This window comes from Natator depressus, chromosome 5 (genome assembly GCF_965152275.1).
Source record: "Natator depressus isolate rNatDep1 chromosome 5, rNatDep2.hap1, whole genome shotgun sequence".
Taxonomy (NCBI): Eukaryota; Metazoa; Chordata; order Testudines; family Cheloniidae; genus Natator; species Natator depressus.
The window spans coordinates 94,024,861-94,047,915 of record NC_134238.1 but is presented as its reverse complement, the minus strand read 5'-3'; the positions used below and the strand labels follow the sequence as shown (position 1 = coordinate 94,047,915).

General features: G+C 38.5%; 1 protein-coding gene across 1 annotated transcript in view; it reads right to left on the bottom strand.

Moving 5' to 3' along the window:
- Positions 1–23,055, bottom strand: part of PRUNE2 (prune homolog 2 with BCH domain) — a 173,998-nt gene that overhangs the window by 24,463 nt on the left and 126,480 nt on the right. Inside the window, exons 10-12 of the mRNA XM_074953222.1 lie at positions 8,956–9,035; positions 7,530–7,730; positions 1,297–1,473 (exon numbers count right to left, since the gene is read on the bottom strand). Coding sequence (XP_074809323.1) covers positions 1,297–1,473; positions 7,530–7,730; positions 8,956–9,035 — 458 coding nt within the window. The remainder of the gene's footprint in view (positions 1–1,296; positions 1,474–7,529; positions 7,731–8,955; positions 9,036–23,055) is intronic.

Here is a 23,055-nt window from a genome sequence, read left to right as displayed (position 1 = left end):
CATATGCTGAAGCCACAGGGAAGCACTGCATATATTACGGGCAGTTTTTCCTTTAACCGCACCTCCTATTTGGAACTGTACACCTTGCTCTGGAAAATGGTTGCAGTCATGCACAGAATAAAAGTAGTTTAATGACTCATGGAAGAGCATACTTCATGAGGCAAAAATGATTACAGCTATAGCCTACAGAGTAGATTTTTCAGTACAGCTGGCTATACAAAAACCAAAGCATTCACTCTTTACTGAAAGGGAATTTTATGCTATGAGTATCATGCTGCTAATAAGGCATTTATATTAGTTTGTTTACTGTTTGAGATGCTTAAGTGTTTCAAGTACCTGTCACTGGAGATTTTTAAGCGCAGTTGGACAAACACCTGTCAGGAATGGTCTAGATAATACTTAATCCTGCCATGAGTGCAGGGGACTGGACTAGATGACCTTTTGAGGTCCCTTCCAGTCTTATGAGTCTATGATTGTCTCACTTCTACCTTTCCCAGGTTGAATCAAACATTAGGCCTGACTCAGGTAGATCTCCCTTTACACCAGTTTTACACTGGCTGAAGTCAATTTACTTCATTGGAGTTACTTCTGATTTTCCCCAGTGTAAGTTAGAACAGAGTCAGGCCCATTGCCTCTGCCAGAAATAATTCAGCAAAACAAGGAATACTGCTGAGCGATATAACCCAAACCCCATATCCAGTCTTTCCAAGTGAACTTCCAAACTCTGAGGGTTAAATTCACCCCAAATTCACCCATGGAACAGAAATATGAAAATGATATCTCCTTGAACCAGTTAACCTCCCTATATCTCCAGAAAGATTCACCCTGCAGGGAGGGTAGGTGGTAATTCTATACAATTATTCTCCTATGGGGTTTCTGCCACAGATGAGGCTTTAAGTTCCACTGGGGGCTCTATATGATCCCAGCTGGCAAAGGCTGCTCAGGAGATGTGCTGAGTCAGGGCATCCTATGGTTAAACTGGCCATGTCCCTTTTCTGACAATACCACTCATTTTTAGGTCTATGCTCGTGGCCCGCTGGCCCTTTGATGGACAGGAGTTTGCAGCTGCTTTTTTGCCATCAGAGTCTCCTTCTCAGTGAACTTTCGGCTCCGCACCTGGGTCTTCAGCAACAGCAGCCCAGGCATGAATCTGGCCCCCTAGTATTTACTGTAATGTGAGGGTCTGAGCCAACATGTTGTTTATACGGGTGGCTGAAGAATGAACTCAGTTTTCCCACTGGCTGACGAAGCATGATTTTTCACATCACTCTAAAAATGCTTTTAGGAGTTCCCTACCTCCATGGGAAATAACTTTTTTGTAAGGCTCAATGACTTTCATATCAATCCTCTGCTCCTGTTCTCCAATCACTACCGTTCTCCATAACCTGTTGTCTTGTCGCTCTTCCTCAGCAGTATACTCCGGAATGGATTCAGACTCTTCTTGGAAAACATCCCTAACAGCTGCTTGGTCTTCTGAAAACAACAAAACAGCACATATTACTATAGCATCTTCATAATTAGTGGTCCAAATTTGTAGTAATTCAATGAACTCAACTTTCCCTTTAAAGCCATTAGTTAGTCTGGATTTACAGTGCTATAAATGAGAACAGAATTTGACCCTGTAACAGCCACTTGGTCAGATCTGCCTCCCTTTTCGCCATTTTGAACATGATAGTAAACAATCACAGAGCAGAATTGCCTTTACATTTTTCAGGTAACAAAATGCAATGTAACACTCTGATTAGCAACTTGCAGTGGCTATTGAACTGCTGCTCTTCAATGATATATGGGCTGCTGGTGTGATAACTGTACCAAAAAGTAAAGTACAAAGTTAAAATGGAAAAATTAATCCCTTGGTCATACCAGTGCTTGCCAGGGTTGGGGTGGGGGGGGGGGGAGGAGGAGAGAGGAAGTAATTAACAATAGGGCTGCATTGTTCTCAACTTTCTTTCCCTTTTATCAAGTGTTCCTCCTATTTTTTGGTGGACATCAAAGAGGTCTGAAATGGAGAAATACCCGATTAAACCAAACAACATTCTGAGTACTACTCCACATCCAAAACCATCAGACTCAGATGACGATGATAGTGCATTGCACTGCCACTACTCCACATGGCTGTCTGCTCGAATATATTAAACAAAATTTTCAGGGTGTGGATTTTATTCTCTGTAATCCCTTTCATCTAAGGATGAAGTCTTTGTCCCCTGCTAAAAGGATCAAATAGAAGCACGGATGGAGGAACTACAAACTCCCTTCCTTCATACTTTGCATCCCTTCCTTCATACTTTGCATCCAGGAAGGGAGCAGCTATGCAGCCTGACCACCACTATGGGCATACCTCACAGGGTTGTGATGCACTGGTCCATAAAATTCAGAGCACAGCAGCCACACTCAGATCCAAAGTCCACAGAGGACTATGGAGTCCCTCAGCACAGCCCCTCTGTTTCCTTGTCCCCCCAGCCCATGCAGGGTGTCACTGTATTTCTACTACATTTTGAGAGTTGCATAGTGTCAAAAGATGCTGCAGAATTTAGTTCTAAGTCAGGAGTAGATAGATTAACAGAGTAGCAAGGGACCAGAGTTGGTTTCTGATACTCCCGCGAGTATGTCAAGTAATTAGCAAAACATATATATCCATTCTGCATTGAAAAGCATGGCTGCTAATGTATGTCTAATTGTATCTCAGGTTGCCAGATTTAGTGGCTGGCTACATAAAAATTAACATATGGTATTAACTTCATTTGTAGTTGGAATTACTTAATTTCTTTCCCTAGCTAGTGAGTACAACGTAGAATTTTTGAGTGAATCTGTTCCTCTTTTCCATCTATTTTTTATTAATCTTCCTGGAGCATTTTAGCATTGTGAACACACACCACGAATAAGCAGGCAGTCTGAGCAAACATCTCCTGGTCAGAAAGAGAGGAAACAGCCCAGAAGACACATATGGCAGAAAAGCAGAGAATTTGTTTCAATGCGTGACACACATAAATAGCATGCTCAGTCTTAGGTGAAAAGACTAAATATATCTAGCAAGGAGATTTGGGGGGAAATGGAAGCAAGGTTTTAAAGCCTAACAAAAAAAGCCAAGAATCTAATTAGTTTGGCTGAATCACCAAATATAGTTATAGTTTGTATTTATGTTGACATATCTGTTCTGTTTAATGCAGCATTCCTAACTGAGCTAATGAAGCCATACTATTCTAATACAAACAGCGTCCACATTAGCCATGCATATTCATGTACAGAACCACTGTAGTTTTGCCCTGTGTCCATGCTAGCATGGTCTCCTGCATTGTTGCATTGCAGTTCTTGTCACAACTTCCCAGGAGCAGTAGTTTCTGCGCATGGCGGTTTGAAAGGCCACAAGTGTACTGTGGGGCAGTAAGGGGAACATTATCTGAAACACTTAAGTCTGAACTGTTTAGTGATGTCTGTACTGGTTCTAAACCAGTGCAGGCTGAAACAGCTCCAACTTAACTCATACTGGGTACTTGAGACAGAACTTGTTGACACTGTGATTGGCTATAGATGTAAATCAAATAATTTGATTCAGACCCTATTTTCTCACTAGACAGAGCTTTGTAAAGACACAATCCCCTAAGAAGATTTTCTTCCTACTCAGCCAGTCTGATTTCTGATTTTAAAGGGTGTTTTTTTCATGTGAGGTACATGGAGCACTTAAATCAACCTGAGGCTGTTTTTTGCTAATCTGAGTAAAGGAATAAATTCCCTGAGCAGAGTTCTGCCAGTTCACATAGACATTTCAGGTCCAATCCAGGACATAACCCTCCAAGTATAAGAAATAATAGGAATGGACACCTTGAGCTCTTTAAATTAATGGTACTTGGCAAATGGCTCATAGTTAATGAGTAAATGATGAACTGTCTGATTTAGAAAGTGACATAAAAACATGGGGCCAAATTCAGACTTGGAGTAAACGAGAACAATTCCCATTGAAATCATTGGTATTTGCATCCATTTTGCATCCAGCTGATTTCCCCTCCCTCCCCCCATTTTCTTATATTCAGAAATAGTTTGCCTTCATGCAGTATTCAATATAGTCAAATTCTGAAAAGCTCTCTGCAGCAACCAGGGTGGATTTTTTTTTTTTTTTACATTTCAACCATCTAGTCAGCTCATCATCACGCTCCACATCTGCCCATAACAAACTCTGTCTTCTACCCAGAAGTGACATTAGAAATACTTATGGATGGCTGAATACACAGTGATATCCTCTTTAGCAATAACAACTTAAGCTGACATTACTGTTCCTTGGATGTTTAAATGATCATTCCAAGTACTTTTAATTTACAATGTCCTCTCCAGTAATAGAACATTTATATGCAAGGAAGAATTTAGTTTAAATGTATTAAAAAGTTGTCCTCTGTTGTTGGTTGTGAATGTGTGGTTCCCCACACAGAAAAAAATTATAATTATTATTCATCTACACAAATAACCACATTGTATATAAGGCCAATCATGTAACAAAAAAGAATTCGCACAATAACCATATCCCTCTCACCATGAGAACAGCTGAATTAAGCAATGTTATAAATTGTTTTACATAAGTAGTATGAGAGAGAGAATGGAATCTGGGTTAAGGCACTAGAATTAGATTCAGTTGATCATGGTTCAGTTACTTGGTTCTGCCATATGCAAGCTTATATGACCTTGGACAAGTCCCTTCATCTCTCTGTCCTTTAGCTCCCTATCTATGAAACAGGGATAATACTACTTCCTTTATCCAACACTTTGTCTTGTCTATTTAGACTGTATAGTCTTCATTGCAGGGACTGCTGTGCCTAGCATATTGGAACACAAAAATTGGTTAAAAGAAAAGGAGGACTTGTGGCACCTTAGAGACTAACAAATTTATTTGAGCATAAGCTTTCGTGAGCTACAGCTCACTTCATCGGATGCATTCAGTGGTTGTGGCTTCTAGGCAATACCGTAACACAAATAATAATACATTCGTTGTGAAACATGTTAAGTTTCACTGCTGACTTTCAGAATACTGCTGATCAATGCAACATGCTCACTAGATTTGTTCTGGTAAATTTCAAAGTCCGAACTGACTTTTATTCCGATATAATGTCTATCTAGAATGATATGAGCAGAACAAAAAACCCTGTGTCTCCTTATCTGATGACTATCAAGATTTGGCCAGGTGTTCACAGAAATTTTGTAACAGGGAGATTTTTTTCTGCTGTAATATGTCCCATAAGGACTTTCACTGTACCATGTTTTTCCTTGCAGGACTGCGATTACAAGTGCACATGCTTCATTAACTGCATATTATTTTGCAGCATTTCCTCTAAATTGGGAAGAGTGATTAATATTAACTGATATTTTATTATAAAAACTTGCAGTCCAAATACTGACTCCAAACAATGATGTCCATTCGTTTGCTAGCAACACAAAAATCTAACTTGCTTTAACTTAATCAAAGAAGAATGCTGAATTCACTGGAACTCTATATTCTATTGCAGACACTACATCCAGCTGGAGAAGCATTTCATATACAGAATTAAGGCTTTGGTCAAGTAAACACATAAGCATGTGCTTAAATTTGTAGTAGTCCCATTAACTCCAAGGTCCTTAATGCATTGTTGGATTAGGGCCTAACTGACAATAATTTAAATGCTGAATAAACTTTCATCTTAATAAAATGTACAGTACTTTATAACATAATTAGGGCCAGATTAATTTCCACTGGTAAAGGATGGGGTAGTAGTTTGGCCCACTGCACCACATGGGGATAACTGCAGTGGCGGGTTGGTGGTGTTTGCACTGACACCATCTCTCAGAGGAAAGACAGCTTTAATTTCTACTTGGAGCTCAACAGGAGCTCTGCCAGCACAGGTGCTTAGTCAATGCACTAGATCAACACTTCCCCTTCTCTCCTGGCCCCTCCCTGCCAGTGATACACTCTTTGGGAACTGCACTGGTCCTGTACATTTCATTGCTGGCACATAACAGATTATCCCTTACTGAAATTATCCCTTTATCTCTAAGAACAATGACCTTTTAATATTTTTTTACAATATGACCCTTATTTTTAAAAAGGTATGGAAAAGCGGGCTTGTATCAAAAGTAGTAAGGATGGTCTAGTCTAGTAGGACACTGTATGGGGGACCTGGGAGACTTATTCAATTTCCAGCTCAATTGCAGACTCCGTGTGTGACCTTGGGCAAGTTACATCATTTACCTTCCACCTCAGTTCCTTCTCTGTAAAATGGAGATAAATCCCCAACTCACAGAGGAATTGAGAGGATAAAATCCATTAATGATTGGTATCTCAGCTCCTCACATAGTGATGAGGACCAACTAAGTATCTAGAGAGAGTATTGCCCCAAGAAATAAGTAAGAGTGATCCTGACAATTATTCTTTTGTAAGTCTCACTTCTCTCTCCAGGAACACAATGAACAAATATGGAGAGAAAAAAAGTCACTAAACGTGTAAAAGATAATGGAACCAGGTGCAATAAGAAGCATTGGTTTATTAAGAATTGATCTTGCCAGATAAATTCAAATGTTTTATTTTTTTAAAGAGAATTACTAAATTAATAATTAGTAAATGAATGAAAAGGAGTAGATAGAATAATTGGGATTTTAGTAAACCATTGACTACAGTATATCATGAAATTTCTCTCAATATTAATTCAAACTGACTTGGATGCGAACAGTCCCAAAGTATAAAAACTGGCTGAAGGTCCACAAAGGGTTATGACAAAACATTAACTTTTGGTTTCGTAAGTTGTCTACTAGGTATTGCCAGGAAGTGTGTTAGATTGAGTTTTATTTAATATCTTCATTAATGATCTAGATTCTAGAAGAAGAGGTAAAGAAAACTTTTATGAAACACATAAATGGGTGTTATCCCAAACACTGACGAGGAGAAAGAGAACACAAAGGAACCTGTGGAGATTAGACTAACAGACAGAAAATAATAAAATAAGATTCATCTTGCTATGATATCAGCAAAAATAATCTGAAACAAAAATATTCACTGGGAAAGAGAAATCTGGAAATGAATAATGTTAACAGAGACAGGATCAAATTTTCAAAACTGCCAATGTACTTCTTAGTTATGTAACATAAACATACTGAAAACCAAAGTAGTAATACCTATAATTGTAACCAAGCCAGTACTGACTGTCAAATAACTTGTAAACTCTGAGATATGCTCCTAATCAAAGAGGGATTTTTCTGAGGACAAGTCCCACAGTAGTGCTGGGGAGTGAGAGGAGTCTGAACTTCTGCATTTCTATGACTAGCTGTTCTTACCTCCAAGATAACCAGCTAATCAATTAAGTTAGTTCTCAGTGTGGCGCTAAAGAAGTAGACACCACTGATTACTTTCCATGCGGAAGAGACAGATGTTCCTTATGAACGGAAAATGGGTGAAGTATTAGATTTACTTACACTGCCTAAAGGCTGACACACAAGAGACAGACCTAGGCCCATCTAAAACAATGCGGAAAAGCCTACTTTATTTCTGGATAATGTCTTCCAGTCTAGCTCATTACCATTTCCAGTGTATTCAAAAGAATCTGCTTCATCAGGTGTGTCAAGGTCATCTACATTGATGTCAATTTCATCTGGCGTATCCAGATTATCATCAGAAAGGACAGACCCTTCACTTCGGTCCAAAGAAAGGTTGATGTTTGGAGCAGTGAGCTTTATTCTTCTGGGGTGGGAGCCATTAAGATCCAGAGAATTAGGTGGCTCTAAATAAATATGAAGAAAGAGAAGAGTATCTGGATTAGATAAAACTGCTCTATTGAATGCTTTTGAATAACATCAAACACATTCAACAATGATATTTTCTATCAACCAGTCATTTAAAATTGTATAATATATAAAATCAATTGTAAAAAAAGTTAACAAGAAACCAAAATAGATTTATGTCTTCAGAAATGTCAAATGTAGCTAGAAGCTCTAAATTACATGAATTCCCAATGACCTCAGTGAGATACATATGGAAGCATCCCAGGACAGAATTTGGCCCTATAAATTTAGTTAAAATTATCATTATATTTAAACAACAGATGAAGGATTTGTATTGGCATGTTCCAAACTCTGATAGTAACACCATTATTAATCATAATCACTTTCTCTTAAATTGTTCAAAATGGGATCTAGCTCCTTTGAAGACATGCCTGAGCGAGAAAGTTCAAATCTGGTTACCACCTTTTCCAAACTTCTGTAATATTTAGATACAGGTGCACTTTGTTTTTATTACAAAATTATGGGCCAAAAGCAAAGTTCAGATGTGCTTCTGACAGTATATGTGGATCACACAGTTCATTTCAATGTTGAACCAAGGTACCTTTGAATCCAGAAAGAATGAATATACCTTTAGGTAGCTATTGTAGTATTTGTTTGGTATCATTCTTGTGGTGGTATTTTGCAAATATGCTGCTCTGTATTTTGTCTGATTATATAATGTGAAATTCTCTACAGTAGTAGTTATAAATATGCAACATAACCTTGTTCCTCATAGTTGGGTGTAATTAAAGATATTCTCAGTTAATTAAAATACAAGTTTGGCATGATTTCTTTCCTGCTACTGCATTTTATGCAATATTTTAAGCTCTTTTCTTTGGATTAGTGTCTTTTAATATCTGAACTTACTTACCCCATTTAGACTGAAGTCCAATTTAGCATACTTAAGGCAGAGTACTTAATGTATTTAGTTCTTGTGATAATTAACAGACAGCTGACACCAGGGCACAAGGGAAAATATGTGGCACATTGCTAATTATTATCATTTGTCAAGTGAAGTACAGAATTAACTAAATAAAGCAAACAACACTTTTTTTTCTAACACTGAAATGATGCCTTATCAGCACAGAAATGTCCTTCTCACTGAATAATTAAATGTCATGGAAATCAGACATAACTGAATGAATGAATGAATGAATGAATGAATGAATGAATGGTTTCTCTTACCAGGCCTGATCTCTGTAGTATCAGGACTTAGTACACCCTCCTCAAAGGGGATGTCCATTCCCACATCCTCTGGTACCAATCTGGAAAAAACAACAACAAAGCAACACCTTAAATTGACATACTGTATGTTATATGCAAGATGACCAAGATCAATTTAATCTAATTTGGAGCACTGTCTTTCCTCATACATGTCTAATTTTAATATTTGATTTGCAAACAGGCTACAGTCATACAGTGAGGACCACAATGTGGCTGATGGAACATGTCTAGGTAGCTCTTAGTTACCTCTATTGTTGATATGGAGATGTGGCCCCTGGAGAGTGCAAACCCCACCGCATAATCACGCACTTGAGTTTGGATTAGGACGTAGCATTGTGTAACCCCACTTCAGCAGACTGCAGTTGTTTCCATTTTATGCAAATTAAGTGCAGCTTTTGGGCTTCTCGCAAGTTGCTAATGCAGCACTAGGTGCCAGAAAGTTGTGGCTATCCTGAGCCACTGCACGCAAATCATATATCATAGCAAGACTTCCATAATAACCTAATTACCATAATCACATTTGCTGTACGTCAACATTAAGACTAAAAGGATATTACATTATTTTGATTTTATTCATATTTTAGGGCTATTTTGCATGTGAATCAGCTAAAGTGTCTCATTCTGTCATGGAATTTCAGAAAGGCATGTATAGGACTGAAAGAACTCAGAAGCACAAAAATAATATCCTGGAATTTTGTGACAGATTTTCTATGTTGCAAAAACTCCTATCAAATGTTTAACTTTCATATCAAGTAATATTAGTTAGGAAAATATTAGGGAACTATACTAATAATTATACCTAAAAATGACTATTAATTGGGATAATGTATAGCAAATGCTGGGGGGAAATTGCAAATATTAGAATTTTTTAAAATAAATCACTTCAGCTGTGTTCATTCCCCTTTTGTATTCACTTTCTGTAAAATTTTTACAAACAAGTTTGCTAGTAGGAATGTTCACAGAAACAGCAAATTTGAAATGAATGTGACAGAATATTAATTTAAAGTAAATTTCAGTTTCATAACTGTGAGTATTTACACCATAAGCCTTATTCTGAAAAGTTACACTAAATCTATCAGAATAAACATATTGTGTGACCTATGTGTCCTTTCCAAACAGCTCAATTTTAAATTATGAATACTGATTACGCAAAGCAATATTTGCAGGAAACATTTCATAGGAAATCCAAAGTGAAATATCTTCACATAAAAATTTAGTTGAATAACTTTAAAAAAGAAAAAACATTGTGGAAAACATAATTTTGTTTGCAGATAGTTTGTGAACTGAAAAAAAAAGCCCAAAATGCCATGGCTAAATAGCTTTTTGAGAATAGGCAACCAACTCTCTATAAACATCCAACTGGAATGTTGAAAATAACTACGAATTAATTATTGAAAAAAATACAAGATCAAAGATGTTAATGTAACAGGGGAATTTCTAATACCATCAGCAGACCTGATCCTGCTTTCCTTGCTCATTCAAAGAAACTGTCATTGATTACATTGTGAAATGTGCGTTCTTATGGAAGGCAAGGACACACAAAACACACAGTATTCAGGTAACTTTTAAACACTATTGTGAATATGCAAATGTGTAGTCTCAGGCATATTTTTACAGTAGCAATTTAAGGTACAACATAGTCTGGCTTTTTTGTTGTTGCTTTTTTTAGCAGCAGAAAAATAATTTTGTTTTCACATCTGGATCACAGAAATTTGGCTACATGGATTTGTATGAGACTTCTCTCCTCCCCCCCCGCCCCAAAAAATCACACTCTGGATCTTATTTTTGGGCTGAGACTGATGTTATAGCCTGTTAATGATGTTATAGCCTGTCCTGTCCAGATGGAGGACCTGTTTTAAAGGATTCAGAGTAACAGCCGTGTTAGTCTGCACTGAGCATAAGTGAGCTGTAGCTCACGATAGCTTATGCTCAAATAAATTGGTTAGTCTCTAAGGTGCCACAAGTACTCCTTTTCTTTTTGTTTTGAAGGAGCCAGTTTCCATTCAGTTGTATCTACAGGAGGCTCTGTTTATCCACTGAACAACTCTGCTAATGGTTTAGGAGAATATTATAACAATTGACTGCCACCCAGTTGTCTCCTGTACACTTCATCATCACAGGGCACCAAGGGAAACAATCTTGGAATTAAGAATTAACAAAGATGGAGGTTAAAGTAATGGCTGTGGAAAAGTGAGTATGAGGCAGATCAGTAGCAGTATAGAAAATTTTAACATTCCCGTGCTGGAGCTGTGATAAGGGCAAAGTAGTAAGTATTTTCCTCTGATATATCTTCAGCAGAGTCTCATCCAGCAGACTCACTTGAACTGATGGGGAGTCTAATTAATCCAACTTGCCTTAGTTCTTTGTTACAGCGTTCCTTGTTGTACATTCTTTCTATCTACTTTGTTGGGGGAAAAAATCCTATCTGGCTGTTTGGCCAGCATCCTGGGAGCAGTGTCAGAGCATGGCCTTCTTTGGTTATTTATTATTATTATTATTGTGTATTTATTGTATGATGGTAGTGCATAGAGACCCCAACCAACATCTGGGCCCCATTGTGCTAAACACTATGCAAACACACAGTAAGAGACAGTCCCTGCCCTGAACAGCTTACGATCTAAATAGACATGCCAGACAAAGGGTGAGAGAAGGGAACTATTACCTCCAGTTTGCAGATAGGGAACTGAGGCACAGAACGCTTAAAGCTCACTGATGTCAACAGAAAAATTCCACTGATTTCAAGGGGCTTTGGATCAGGCCTTAAATGACTTGTACAAGGTGACAGAGGAAGACTGTGGCATAGCAAGGAATTGAGCCCCAAACACCTGATTCTAGTCCATTTCTTTTACCATAAGATTAGCTTTCCTCTGACAGAGTGTCACCCAGTTTCTTTCAATGAGCTTTTAGAATTGGTGGCCTGTACAATCTCCCTAAATATCACTCAGCTGGGCAAATATATGCCCACGAAGGAACATCAGAGGAGGCACCTTATTATCTAGTCTCATGTAACAATGCCATGTCTAGACTCTGCAGGGGCCAGAGCTAGATGGGCAACTTTCCATTTTAGGATTCCATCTCTGCTCTGTGGCTATGGAGCCTGGGAATTGTATAGAGAACCAAAGGCTTCTACATTGTGGATGATGCATGGGCAGGCCTTCTCCCTAAATGAAATGACAATGTCTTTAAGGTGCCAACGGACTCCAACAGATTTATTTGGGCATAAGCTTTTGTGGGTAAAAAACCTACTTCCTCAGATGCATGGAGTGAAAATTACAGATGCAGACATTATTATATTGACACATGAAGAGAGGGGAGTTACCTCACAAGTGGAGAGCCAGTGTTGACAGGGCCAATTCGATCAGGGTGGATGTTGTCCACTCCCAATAACTGTTGAGGAGGTGTCAATTCCAGGAGAGGCAAAGCTGCTTTTGCAATGAGCCAGCCACTCCCAGTTCCTATTCAAGCCCAAATTAATGGCGTTAAATTTGCAAATGAATTTTAGTTCTGCAGTTTCTCTTTGAAGTCTGTTTCTGAAGTTTTTTTGTTCAAGTATGGCTACTTTTAAATCTGTTATAGACTGTCCAGGAAGACTGAAGTGTTCTCCTACTGGCTTTTGTATGTTACCATTCCTGATGTCCGATTTGTGTCCATTTATTCTTTTACGTAGAGACTGTCCGGTTTGGCCAATGTACACGGCAGAGGGGCATTGCTGGCACATGATGGCATATATCACATTGGTAGATGTGCAGGTGAATGAATCCCTGATGGTCTAGCTAATATGGTTGGGTCCTCTGATGGTGTCACTAGAGTAGTATGGGGACAGAGAAGGCATCGAGGTTTGTTACAGGGATTGGTTCTTGGGTTAGTGTTTCTATGGTGTTGTGTGTTGTTGATTGTGAGAAAGCAATGAAATGCTTTGTCATCACTTCACTAGATTTATTGCACAATGAATTTCCTATGCAAAGTCAAATAACTTGAGTACTGAAAAAGGAATTGTTTTAATTACTTAATTTCATCTACAAAACACACCACTTTGGAACACGTCTGGTTGTTGTCAAAGAGGCTTTGTATTTTTCTTTCTTGTTATGGACAACAGTAGAATAAATGAAAAAGTCTGATCAAAGCACCCTGCTAATGGATAAAATAAATGGCATTAAATTGTTTGTAATTGTTAACACTAAACAGTAGAATCAAAATAAATGTTATCTGTGCACAGAAGCGCTACAGAAAACTGACACTTTGAATGTCATCACTGTTTCCTTACAAAATGTAAATAAACGATTAACTATTTAAATGCTTTGACCAATACACAGTAAAATTCTGTTATTAAAACTAATTTATCCTTTTAAACGAATATGAAATGAAGCCTGAGTTTTATAATGACATTTAGATGTCTCAGTAAAGCTAAATAAGATACTGTATGCAAACATCAGAGCAGGAGTGTATATATTTGTGAATATATTCGCTTTAGTGTCCACATTCAGGTTTTATTTAAAATGTGTTTTATTAACATTTTACAATTTAGATGCCTAAATCTAAGCATGAGACTGCAGGAGTTTCGCACTTCTGAAAATCGGGCCACTTATTTAGGTGTCTGTAGGCACAAGTTTGAAAAGGTTGGCCAATATTAATAGACATGTTTTCTTGATATTTTAAAAATGTCGCTAAAATATGGTTTGTTTTTAAATTTAAATTTCCCTTATTGTTCTGTGAAACAGAAAAATATTCTGTTATTGCAAGGATTCTCAAACTTGGGGACGCGAGTTTATTACATGGGGGGTCGTGAGCTGTCAGCCTCCAACCAAACCCGGCTTTGCCTCCAGCATTTCTGATGTTAAATATAAAAAAGTGTTTTTAATTTATAAGGGGGGTCACACTCAGAGGCTTGCTATGTGAAAGGGATTTATTTGGGCATAAACTTTTGTGGGCTAAAACCCACTTCATCAGATGCATGGAGTGAAAAATACAGTAAGGAGTATACATGTAAAGATGGGAGCTGCCTAATCAAGAGGGAGGTCAGTGCTAACGAGACCAATTCAATTAAGGTGGAAGTAGCCTATTCTCAACAGCTGATTACTTTTGTAGTGCTGTCCTCGCTTACAGAAAGCCCCCCCAACCTGAAGCAAATACTCACCAGCAACTACCACCACACAACAAAAACACTAACCCAGGAACCTATCCTTGCAACAAACCCCGTTGCCAACTCTGTCCGCATATCTATTCAAGGGACACCGTCACAGGACCTAACCACATCAGTCACATCATCAGGGGCTCGTTCACCTGCACATCTACCAATGTGATATATGCCATCATGTGCCAGCAATGTCCCTCTGCCATGTACATTGGCCAAACTGGACAGTCTCTACACAAACGAATAAATGGACACAAATTTGACATCAAGAATTGTAACATTCAAAAACCAGTAGGAGAGCACTCCAATCTCCCTGGACACTAAATAACAGACTTAAAAGTGGCAATTCTTCAACAAAAATTCAAAAACAGACTTCAATGAGAAACTGCAGAACTGGAATTAATTTGCAAACTGGACACCATCAAATTAGGCCTGAATAAAGACTGGGAGTGGATGGGTCACTACAACAAGTAATTTTCCCTCTGCTGATACTCACACCTTCTTGTCAACTGTTGGAAGTGGGCGACGTCCACCTAGATTGCACTGGCCTGGTTAGCACTGCAAAAGTAATCAACTGTTGAGAATAGGCCACTTCCACGTTAACTGAATTTGCCTCGTTAGCACTGTCCCCCCTTCCTCCCACTTGGTAAGGCAACTCCTATCTTTTCATATATATATACTGCTTACTGTATTTTTCACTCCATGCATCGGATGAAGTGGGTTTTAGCCCACGAAAGCTTATGCCCAAATAAATTTGTTAGTCTCTAAGGTGCCACAAGGATTCCTCGTTTTTGCTGATACAGACTAATAAAGCTACCACTCTGGAATATGTGAAAGGGGACACCAGTTTGAGAACCACTGTGCTATTGCATAAGTATCTGAAAGCAGAACGTGATTATAAGTGAAAGTCACAAGGTAATTTTTATTCCTTATAATGGGCGAAAAGCAAAAATAAAACAGGCAACATAAATGGTGAATGGTAAATTTAAAAAATACTTTGTTTCATAATCTCAAGTGTAAAAATAAATTTAAAATGAGTTTTATCCCAATTGTGTCCATTTTATTTGAAAGTGTTCTGTAGCAAAACAAAAGACAAAACTAGGATACTACTGTAAGCTCTTTGAGAGACGGACCATCTTTTTGATCTGTGTTTGTACCATGCCTAAAACAATGGGGTCCTGGTCTCTGATTGTCCTCCTAGGTGCTATCGCTATACAAATAATATCTAAAGGAGCAATTTTCTGAAATGAATTAAACTGAGTTAATAATTTGTTATTAATGGGCTGTTAAAGTTTTACACCCCAAGCGTGAATTGAATCTCTACCCCTATAAACTACATTCTCTTCACAGGTTGAACTAGCCCATTGATTTCAATAGGAGTGATATTCAAGTAATTGAAAACAGAATTTGGCCAAGAATCTCTAAGCTCAATTAGATGGAACAGCATTTTTATGTAATTAATATACAATATTCAATGTGGGGTATTTGTTGTGTGACAGATGTAGAAGCAAGAGGTACCCTCCTCCAGATGGAGACTTGACAGATTTGGGACACTGTAGGTACATAAAAAATAATTTAAAACATGATCATAAACAGCCTTGTTGACACAAAATGATCTCCTGCATTTCAAATCAAAGAGGGGCATATATTATGGCCTTACAGCAAAGCTGAATGTAAATATCTAAGCAGTTTTTGCTGAGATAATGCTTTTTTTTTTTAGCGTCAAGTCCCTTTTCTATGAAATAAACAATGAACAGCACTTGAGAAAAATGTCCTGAGAATGATATTTTTAGAGCCCTTGTATGCACCCTCGACTGACCAAATAAGCATGTCACGCTGGAAACATGAGCTCTAATATCGTCAGTAAAAATAAAGTTTTTACAGAATGGAGACATGATTAATGTTTATTTACTTATAAATTAATATGCAAAGCAGACATTTAAAAAAAGAGACGGGAACTAGCCTTAGTTACTCTCAGATGACTATTGTTTTCATTTCCCCTTTCACAGCCAGAATGGGTAAAAACCTGGTGGACTGGGGGAAGGGCATGGAAAGGAGGAGTACTGCTTCTACTGTATTGTACACTTCTTCCTCAAACTCCCCAGCAGTGCAGAAATGGGCAAGGTGGGGACATGTTGACTTTCTGCAGCACTATCACCCCCAATCTGGCAGGATTTTTGTAAAAACCTGACGTTCTTTGCATTAACTGACTTGGGTTCCTCCTCCACGCTCTGAAGGGAATTCTGGAGGCAGCAGATAACAGACAAATCCTTGGCAGAGCATAGGCTGGGAACCCACCTACAGGCATTGGGCCTCCACAAATGTCAGCAGAATCCTCTGGTAATGCAGGAACTCCATTCTACAGTGGGCAAACCCTTCCCACTCCTTCACCCACAGAGGGAAGCGTTAGTACATCGGAAACCCCTTACGTCCATGCTTGAAGAATTTCCAGGCACACAAGATGATGCTGACCACAATGTTAGGAATAGAGAGAACACTTTTTCTTTCCGGTGAATGCTCCTTGTTGAAGGACTACTCAGCTGCATTAGAGGCTCCATTATAGTCATGCACGATTTAGTGGATTGATAAAAAGATGTTTTCTCTTGAAACTGAGGTCAAAGTAAATTAAACTTTGTGTCCTAAATGACTTGTGTGGTACACAGACCAGTCATTCAACGACCAGCTGTATTAGGAGTCAGGTTACGGGACATTAGCTTTGATATATAAGGCCTGCAGTCTTGCACAAAAGTAAGTTCAAAAATGTGTATTTCTTAAAGGCAGTTCAGAGCCAGATATCAGATTTGTATGAGAGCGAATGGGGGTGGGGAAAGCTGACTTGAACTCTTTTACATTCCCTTTTTATGGTTTAGTTGGCCACATATCTGATGAAACAACCTCTAGATCAGTGGTGGGCAACCTGCAGCCTGTCAGGGTAATCTGCTGGTGGGCCGCCAGATAGTTTGTTTACATTGCACGGCCACCCACAGCTCCCAGCGGCTGCAGTTCGCCATACCCAGCGCAGGCCTTTGACCCTCCCGTTTTCTGTGCCCAAAAGCTACATCACACTTAGGCTGGAGAAGGCCGCTAGGCCAGGAAACAGCACACTGACATTTTCTACGTTTTTTCACAGATCTTTCATATTTTCCCCTCCTATGTGCAGAAATGTATTTATATTTTTTACTCTGCAGGGCACTATGTTCAGGGCTTTTATAAAGTGGTCAAAGAAAGGTAAACGCAAAGAATGTCACGCCCATAATCACATAAAAATGTTGCTTATCCATGTTTGTTTTGAAAAAATAATAATGGTAAGACTGGAGAACAAAGTACAAAGAGAATGCCATTCAGAGAGGAGACTGGAAAATTAGCCATATTAAAAACAAACAAGCTTCTCAAATTTCACAGATAACCCCAGTGCCACCATGGCCTTGCAATAAACAACAGGCTTGGTTAGTGCCTGTTTTGTCACTGATTCTCAACGAAAGATGGAGCTTTTGGAGGGAGAATGGGTTCATTGTGAGATGGCTCAACAGATATAAAAATAATTTTAGGGGATTGGAGATACTCTCTCTCTTGCATCTGCCTGGTGGATTAAAAACAAAAACAAAACAAAACACAGTGCAGAATTTATTCTCTATTCCTTCTTATCCCTATTTCAGATATAATACAAGTCACATAAAAATCAGGGAAGGAGAATTAGTAAAAAGTGGTATTGGTCATCACAATGCAATATTTTTTTTTATTCTTGTTTCTTCCTCCCTTAAAAAAATCCTTCCTTGTGATCTCTGCAAGGAGCCAAAGTAGCACTCCCTTTCTGCTCGACATGTGTTCTTCCCCCCCGTCACTTGCAATCTGTTCTTTCTTGCCTACCCCGCTCTTTCCCTTCCTAGCGCTCGATTCTGCAGGGTGTTGAGTACCCTCACCCTGATCCAGCAAAGCACTTACGCATGTTCTTAACTTGACTTCAGTTAAACTACTTTCATGCTTAAAGTTCAGCATGGATTAAGAGTGCTCAATACCAGGTGGGATCCAGCCCTCAGCTCTTTCACCTTCCCATTATCAGCACTAACCTAAAGCCATGCCTGAATTATCCAATCACATTGTGGCTGGCCCAAGGGCAGGGGTGGGACTGCCTTCTTCCCCTTCTTGAGTATTTACTCAGGACCACCTAAAATCTGGGCCTCAGTCTGAATGAGCCAAATTAATATGACAACAGAAGTTAATGGAATTACATCAGAGATGAATTTGGCAAAATATCTTTGCTTAATTGCTAATGATATTTCTCTTCCACTTACAATTCTATGCTACAAAGTAAGACATCTTTTTCAGTTTAAGGCACATGGATCCAAAATAATCCCTTCAGATAACACACATGGGGTAACTCTCACTAGTTTCAATGGGGGTGGCAGGGTGGTCATACATCCCTTTCCAATGTTGTACTTGCTTTAACCCTCCCTTTTGCATTCAGTAACACAACTGCAGAGCCCATCATTACTGCAGATCAAACTCTTGTCAGACATATATTTTTTAGAATTAGAAACTGTTTGGCAGTTTTGCTTTTATTCCAAAAAGAAAAGGCCTTTCTGCTTCCTTTTTATTAAAAAATATTACTATATGTTTACGTGTTTGTACTGTGATGTCCTGTAACTAGAGTTCTTTCTCTATTTGAAAAGATAAATGAATGCCAGGGCCTTTCTTTATCAATATTTCTGATGAGAAATATTACCATAAATATCAGTGGTCTAGGGTCATCTACCATTCTTGGACTACTTTTTCAAAATTACAACAGAAATGATTTAAAATGTGGTCAGTCTGTTGTGCATTTTGAATAGGAAATGATTCTTCTGGTTACAGATGTGAACTATGTAACTGTTTTACAAATGAGATGGGTTATTTCAAGTAACATATTAAGCTACAAGAAGTGGTAGGAAAGCACATTAATTGCATGTGTGTGCCTTTGCCTTTTGAAGCTGATCATCTAACTAGGGCAAGTAGAAGGGATTTGCAGGCTCAGCCAGAAACATGCTAACCAGACAATATCAAACAACCACAACAAAACAGGAGATTCAGAAAATACGGTATCATTATACACAATTAGGAAGGGAGAAGATGATAGAGTATTAGGCCATAAGCTCCCACTCCAAAAAATATATATAAAAGTTGTCAGGAAATACTCAGCTACAAAGAGAAATATAAACCATAAGTAAGACCCATTAGCCCAACCTAGTCTAGGGAGAGAAAAAATATATTGACATGAAAATCTTCAAAATAACTTCCTAGAATCAGTTCCTAACTGCAACATTTCTGTGCTACAAATCTGTAAGCAGGAAATTTCTACAACTTGTTTTTAAAAGAGGCTTTGGAAGGGATTCTTAGGTTGATAAACTGAAGAGCCCCAAATTACAGAACAGTATTCAACAAATCAAAGTGACATGTATTGCACAGCTTGGATTCAATGCAGGAAGGACATTACAGTTCAAGTGGACTTTTTAGTGATTCCCTATCTCACCTATATCTGCATACCAAAAAAAAATAAAAATAAATAAAAATGAACAGCCTAGAGGGAATCCATGTCTGGACATCTGAGATTTCAGAAGAAGAAGCAATTACTTTTACCCAAAGTGGTGTAACAGATCCTGTGGTATAATCATATTACATGCAAGTGACTAGTGTAAGCTGATTAATTATTTCTAATTAAGAGCTGCAAATTAAGAAGAAATAGGTGCAGGCTTGATTTAATCATGTACTACAGAATATGTCCAAGTGGTTACTAAGTTTAATTCTTGGGCGATAATAAAATTAAGGTGGAAAAAATCAATATCCTGAACGTTGGAATTTATTCATCACTAAAAAACCTTGAATCATCCTTCTAGTTACATACTATAAAATATTGGACAATGGGTCTCTGTTTGAGCCATATATTTTAATAACCATACTATAATACACAGTGCAAGGTGCTGTGCAAATATTAACTTATCATTTTTCACAACACTGCTGCGCAATAGGTATGCAAGTGCCATTATTCCCATTTTATAGATGGAGATACTGAGATAGAGAAGTTAGGCAACTTACCAAAGCCCTTAGAGGTAGTCATTTTCAGAACCAGGATTTGAACTCATGACTTCCTAGGTCCCTGTCCTGTGTGCCTCAGATTTAAAAGTTGTTTGACAGTGAACATTAGAGCTGGTTGAAATTTTCTGAATTTCAATTCTTTTAGTCAATTTTTCACTGAAATTTCAAAGTTAGATCAGAAAAGTGATTGGTTTTGTTGTAAAAAATTTCCCCTAAAAAATTCATCACGTTTTTCAACTAGATATAAGCTAGATGGCTGAAATTTTCTGAATTTCAAAATTTCAGTGAAAAGTTTTGTTGAAACTTTGAATTTTGACAAAAAGGGATGGACTGTTCACAAAAGAAGTCTTGAAGAAGTTTTCCTATTTTTCAACTAGCTTTAGTATTTGTATGGTTTATCTTATTTTTGTCTGTTTTTGCCATAACAGAAGAAGCAGAAAAGAAGGTGTATGTTGTGCTTCACACAAGGACTTCCAATACGCTTGGCACGATGAGAATTCCCCTTCACCTATTCCTATAAGACTAAAATTTCTTTAAATAGTTCTGATGAAGAAATTCACAATGGCCTTGACAATTTTAAAATACAACTAGTGTTACTCCTGTAGAACTGATCTGTTTGGCTCTGCAACTTTGTTGGCTTTCTCCAGTGTTATTTTTTTTAAATTAAATCTTTTTTTGTTTTTCATGGTCTTCCTTCTGCACTGCTTAATACATTTGCCTCTTGATAGTGACGTCTACAACTGTCCTCTATGGGATGGAATCAGATCTGTCAACAGTGGGTAAAAGGTCCTATCCTACTAACAACTTTACACCCTTTTTTTTTTCTCGAAAGAGATTCCTCTTTAACACAAGTGATGGAGACTTTTGGGCCTGATTTTCAGAGGTGCTAAGCATCCACAACTCTAGCTGAAATCAATAGGCACTGCAGATACTCGGCACTTCTGCAAATCGGTTTATTAGAACACAAGGATCTGAATTCAGTTCCTTCGTTGCTGCCAAGTTGAGAATTGGCACGATTTGCAGTATATTGATTTTTTTAAAGGGGTATGTGCACACAAATTTCTTATGCTACAGATGCCTTCTGGTTGTCATCATATTTGTCTCCCTGTAACACTTGTTTTTACCTTTTTTCCTATGTATTATTTCTACACTGTGCAATTGCACCTCTAGTCTAACATAATCCTGAATCCATGATTTTCTTACCCCTTTTTGCTCCTTTTTGTCTACTGTATTGCTTTCTCCTTTATTCTCTTGCTATTGCTATACCTCTCCCTTATTTTTGTATTTTTATCTATTTTTCCGTTTTCCTACAATATCTAGGTTTTTTTCTCTTTTGCATTGTTCTACCTAAAATTTTCAAATTTGAATTCTGTAATTCAAATTCAAATTCTGTAATTTCATAGTTCAGGTTAGGACTTCAGTATAAATGTATATCTTAAATTGCTGTAGTGAGCCTGCAGCTCATGCAGCTTAAGATATAAATTTATACTGAAGTCCTAACCTGAATTATGAAATCATTGAAATTCCAAGTTAAGACTAAAATTCTCCCACATGGACTTGAAGGATCAGCCACAGATCAACTGACGAGAAAGGCAGGGACGCAGAGCAATATTGCAGCTTTAGAAGAACAGGTGGATGAATGGATACTTTGGGACCTTTTAAGAACTGGATCCCAGAAGAAATCTGACATAAAAAGCAGGGAAGATCTGCCCTGTCTCATCTAAAGGCCTCAGACTGTCTTACAGATGCTCTGTGTGTGTCTCACCACCAACTACCCTAAGAAGAAGACCGCTATGATAAATCAGTGGGAACCTTGGAGCCAGTAAAAGGCTGCAGACCAACCAAATCTGGGCACAAAAGGAAACATTAGACAGGGGGATACTGCGAAAGAGCCAGAGCCAGTGTGTCAGGGAATGCACAGCTGATAACAGCTGGATTGGAACCAGGGAAGGAGGGGATCAGGGGAGCACTGAGACTGAAAGAGAAAGCAGTTGGAATGCAGCCAAAGAGCTGCATCGAGAGGGCTTGTGAAAACTGATCCAAGGATGTTTTATTCAAACTACTCAAAATACCCTTTTATAGGCAAATGTTCCCAAGGCATTGTGGCCTAACCTCACGGAAGATAAGCATGAATAAACCATGCCACAGGCCCATGCTGGAGGGGCCTCAGCTGTGCTTAAAATGACAATGACCAGATCAGGATGCATAGCCTTAAAGGGACAGGATCCCATATTATGGGGTCCTAGTTGGGGCAGTTTCCAGCCCCAGGAGAAGAGGGGGGGGAAATTGAAAGGTCGGAAATAGAGCCAGTAGGAGATGTAGCATGCAGGAGACACTAGATGTGGCAAACCCAAGGAGAGGAGTTGGCAAAGGGCTCATAATCCAGTATCATCCCTATAGGAGAGACCCTTGAGGAGAGCATGCTGGGCTACTGATACAATATCCAGCAAGGGCACAATGCAGAATGGCCCCAGAAAGAGCATTAGTGATGTGAAGGGCATCAGATATAGGGTGTGGAAGGTAAAACATCATGTCTGTGAGATCACAGAACCTTAAGGATCAAGGTCAGTCCTGGTGTAAGAGAGTGCAACTCCACTGACATCAATGGAGTTACACCAGGATTGAATATGATACAAAGACTTTACAAGGGAAGATGGGTTTAAGTCCACAATTCAGGAAAGCTTCAGCACATGCTAGGTCCCATTTAGTAAAAGTTCAACATATACTTAAGTGCTTTCCTGAACAGGGTGGCTTTCCTCAATCAGGTCTTAAATGGGCATCCTGGAGAGTATGCTCTATAGCCTTATTCCCAACTGGTTGGATTGCCCCGTGGCACTTTAACTAGGAGTTTCATGGCTTTA